Source organism: Oratosquilla oratoria, chromosome 1, assembly GCF_046742065.1.
Source record: "Oratosquilla oratoria isolate Oo_2021 chromosome 1, ASM4674206v1, whole genome shotgun sequence".
Taxonomy (NCBI): domain Eukaryota; kingdom Metazoa; phylum Arthropoda; class Malacostraca; order Stomatopoda; family Squillidae; genus Oratosquilla; species Oratosquilla oratoria.
This window is the reverse complement of record NC_134777.1, coordinates 127,643,061-127,647,617: the sequence shown is the minus strand read 5'-3', so window position 1 is coordinate 127,647,617 and position 4,557 is coordinate 127,643,061. Positions and strand designations below refer to the sequence as shown.

The 4,557-nt window shown below is 39.9% G+C and overlaps 1 protein-coding gene across 1 annotated transcript; it reads left to right on the top strand.

The window, feature by feature from the left end:
- Positions 1-2,028: 2,028 nt before the first annotated feature.
- LOC143031263 (uncharacterized) lies at positions 2,029-4,147 on the top strand. The gene is made up of 3 exons (XM_076194879.1): positions 2,029-2,114; positions 3,032-3,236; positions 3,841-4,147. Exons 2-3 carry the CDS (start codon positions 3,032-3,034, stop codon positions 4,026-4,028), a joined length of 393 nt encoding a protein of 130 aa, XP_076050994.1. The 5' UTR covers positions 2,029-2,114; the 3' UTR covers positions 4,029-4,147.
- The last annotated feature ends 410 nt before the right edge of the window (positions 4,148-4,557 follow it).

Here is a 4,557-nt window from a genome sequence, read left to right as displayed (position 1 = left end):
TAGGATTAACTTGTATATCTCACTTGCTAGGGTATCTCCATCATGTTTAATGGACTCTGCAGGTATATCATCACATCCTGGGGATTCGTTATTCATCAACTGTTTAATTCCTCTCTTTACTTCGACCAAGGTTGGTGGGGAGATTTCTTGCTCGACTTCCACTCTCTGTTGTTCTACTCCTGTAATCGGCCTTTCCGCTTCTGATCTATTAATCAGCTCTTGAAAATCTGTTTCCCATTGCTCAAGAAGGATATCTTCTTCGTTTAGTAGGAGTTCATTGTTGTTGTCTCGTATATATGTAAAACGTACGTAGAATCTGGTAATCTAAATCCACCGAGGCTACTTCAGAGGTTGCATTGTATGTACAACCAGAGAAAACACTGGAGCAGTAAAGAAAAAAGTCCGCTGAGACTTTGCTTCTCCAAACACCAGTACCTTAATAATGCAGACAGGAGCTACAACTCTACACTGCCCTGTTGTCTTAATATGATGACCTTGTTTGCGTCACCCTTATTAAAACCTTTAATTCACTTGAACACCTCTATTAGATCATCCCGCACTCTGCGTCTTTTCAGAAAATGTAAGTTAAGGTGCTGAAGCCTCTTTTCGTAAGGTAAATTGCTGAGCCTATGTATCATTTTGGTCATTCTTCTCTGCACTGGTTTTAGTGAATTGATGTCCATTCTATAGGACGGAGACCAAAACTGTGCCGCATAGTCAAGAATGGGTCTAACTAACGCAATGAAACCTAATGCTCAGTTAGCTTTATTCCTGGTGGTAATGCACTGTTCCCTGGATTTAAGGTCAGGATTAATTAGAACTCCCAATTCTCTCTCGCACTCAGTTTTCTCTAAAAACGTGTTATCTAAGTTATATCTATTTTTGGGGTTGTGTAGCCCTACGTTTAACACGCTGCACTTTAAGATATTAAAGTCCATTTACAATTTCACTGACAATATGAACAATTTGTTAAGATCATCCTGCAGAATCTCGGCGTCGTCTCCTTCCCCAATCAGGCGTTCCGTTTTAGTGTCTGTTGCAAACTTACTAACATCATTATTAATCCTATTGTCTAAGTCAGCGTTTTTCAAACTTTATTTTTACTGCGACCTACAGCAAGAACAACAGTTTACATCGCACCCCATAGTACTTAGGTGTGATATATATATATATATATATATATATATATATATATGTATATATATATACACATATATACATATATATACATATATTTTTATATGTATGTATATATATATGCATATACAGTATATGTAAATATATATTGTATATATATACATATATATAAATATATATATATACATATATATATATATATGTACATATATACATATATATATATTATATATATATATATATATATGTATATATATAATATATAATGTGTGTGTGAGAGGATGAGAGAGGATGAGAGAGAGAAGGAAAAAGGAAAAGAAGGGGAAAAGGAGAGGGAAAGAGAGAAAGAAATAAAAGAGATATTTCAGGAAACGTTAATTTTTCATCATCATCTTTACCTCCTCCTCCTCCGCCTTGCTCTCACTTGCGTAATTTTCATTTCCTTTCTTTTTTGTCACGACCCATTTCATTTTTCACGCAACCCACTGGAGGGTCGGGACCCACAGTTTGAAAAACGCTGTTCTAAGTCGTTTATGGATATCATGAACAATAAGGATTAAGGTGTTGATGAATAGATTTAAGAATTTGACAAAAGAGTTTAGTATTGGGTGGAACAATAAAGCAGGGAACGTTTAAATGAAGTATGACACTCGGTTGCTGATTTTTTTTTCTTCAAATTTGTGTCTTTCCTTCCACGAAGACAAGAAAAAAAAAAAAAAAGCAGAGACCCACGAATGCACCAGGAAGAGAATAATTACTTTTTGTTTTGTTACGTAATAGAGACTATACGAGTATGCTCTTATTTCCTCTAACATTCATTCCCTCCTCCTCCTCCTCTCCTCTCCCTCCTCCTGGTTTCCTTCTTATATAACGCTGGAGACGTAGGTTCATGGGCACAGTCTTCCCTTGTTATTAAGACAAGAACCCCATTCTCAGTCAAGAGTCCTTTGGAGTTGGATCATTTGACGTTCCTCAGGGTAAGAAACTTTGTCGTTCCTCTTTGAGGAAGAGGCAACCTCCTCTAGTTGTTGATGTGCTGAAGAAGACGTTTCGTTATATTTCTGGTATACTTATTTGGTGACTTTCTGGTATTTCCCATAAGGGACCTGGGTGTAAACTCGAATTAGTTTTACATGTATTCTATCAAAGATAGTTCCACAAACCTGGGTAAGCGGCGGTCACCAGGAGCTTTAGGAGATCGACCCTGGGTAGCTATGAGTCGAATGCGAAGAGGAATGCAGGAAGAAATGTAATTGATCGTAGCTGTATATAGAAATTGGCAAGAGAAACAGATAGCAAGAGTGAAGTATAGAATAATTTAGTCAAAAGCCTGTGGTAATAGATAACATTGCATATGTGACTAATATGGATTATTCAAAAACGCAGAATATACATGTCAGTTGGTGAGAAGGGGTGTTATTTGCATAACACGTTTATAAAGATACATATAAGTTGCTACAAGTGAAGGGGTGACTTTAACCAATCCTGCTGCACAAGGCTGTTACTCTCTACGCAAGCTTTCTGTGCAGAATAAGACCGGAGACACGAGACCAAGTCCGGACTTTTTTTTTCAAATCAGGCTGATCGGGGAATAGAGTAACACACGAGGTAAACAAACAAAAGGGAAAAATAAAAGTGGCGGTGCATAATATGCGCACAATATTGTGGTGCCACGGTACGGAATGAAACTAGTACATGACTGTCTTCTTGAGTCATGGGATGTGTGAGATTCTCTCTCTCTCTCTCTCTCTCTCTCTCTCTCTCTCTCTCTCTCTATATATATATATATATATCTATCTATCTATCTATCTATCTATCTATCTATCCATCTTTCTCTCTTTGACTTGGTGTGCATTTGATAAATACATCCTAATGTTGTCATATTTTTTGCTAGATGCGTTGCTTGGCGGTCGTTCTTCTCTGCTGCGTACTCGTCCTCGTATCTGCCGACCTGTTACCCAACGGAGTCGGCCAAGGAGGTGGCCATGGAGTTGGCCATGGAATTGGCCATGGAGGTGGCTGCATGATCTGGTGTCGCACCCCCCTAGGCGTACCCTTCTGCTGCAAGCGCCCTGGACAGGCTAATCCTTTACCAAGAGGTATGTCTGTTACTGGAGCTTCTGTGTGTGCAGCAAAAGAAATTTAGATTGAAGAAGTAAACAGGTAAGAACTGGTTTACCAATAGAGTGATTAACGAGTGTGATAGATTTAGTAACCATATTGTAAGCACTAAAACTATTGGTTGTTTTAACAGAAGGTTAGATAACTTTATGGAAGGGGATGGGATGTGGCAGTTGCCATGGAACTACTTAGTGTAGACTTTATGGTCTCCTGCAGACGCCTTCATTCTTATGCTCTGAAGAGTCTGCAGAGAGAAGCAGCACTCTCTCGTTCGCACAAAACACCCAAACACTCATGTGCATGCATAGAACCACACCCGCAACCCCCGTTACACCCACACAACTATATATATATGTGTTCTTGTTCTACCATAATGTATGTCCCCATATATCCATGCACGTACTCACATATTCGTACGGCACTGTTGGAAGCTCCCTGTCGTCTTTTGAAAGAACCTCATTTCCAGTCTTTCAGCAGTACAACCCGACAATTACCACACGTATTCGTGTGCCATTGTTAGAATATACCACATAGTAATCTCATTCATCGTTTGAGAAAATCTAATATCCGATCTTTCAACAGTGAAAGCCGGAATCTGCCCTCCTGTCCCGCCTGTGTGTCCTCCTACCCGGTCGCAAGGATCATCCCAACCTTGCACCCACGATGAAAAGTGCCGCGGCTCGGAGAAATGCTGCTACGACACTTGTTCGCAAGAGCACGTCTGCAAACTCCCAAATTCTTCAGGTAGACGACAGGGGGTTCCTCAGTGACGAGGACACTCGACCACTAGTTGATATTTGGTCTAAAACACAATCGTGGTATTTGCAAAAACTAGACCTAATTTGGGGACATGTAATTCTTCCTGCTTGACAATAAATCATAAATATGTTATGGTATTTTACTGGATATTACCTTGGCTAAATACATTGGATATGGAAATCTTATCAATTGAACAAAAGGACCAACCGGAGCAGAGCGTTTTCGTGTATTACATCGTCAGTGCAGAAATACATAGAATAAAAACAAGCATAATATGATAGCAAAGAAAAATAAACGTGGACAAGAGGAGTGATTCATATATCAACTGTAGGAAAAAGGAACATGGGACATCCCCTTAGGCACGAGGTGGTGATATCGCGCACGCGCGCACACACACACACACACACACACACACACACACACACACACACACACACACACACACACACACACACACACACACACACACACACACACACACACACACCCACACACACACACACACACACACACACACACACACACACACGTACACACACA

Bases quoted from the DNA above. Each gene is read 5' to 3' on its own strand.
- LOC143031263 (XM_076194879.1), top strand. From the start codon at position 3,032: ATGCGTTGCTTGGCGGTCGTTCTTCTCTGCTGCGTACTCGTCCTCGTA. The intron at 3,237-3,840 runs GTATGTCTGTTA...ATCTTTCAACAG, and splicing joins GGCTAATCCTTTACCAAGAG to TGAAAGCCGGAATCTGCCCT.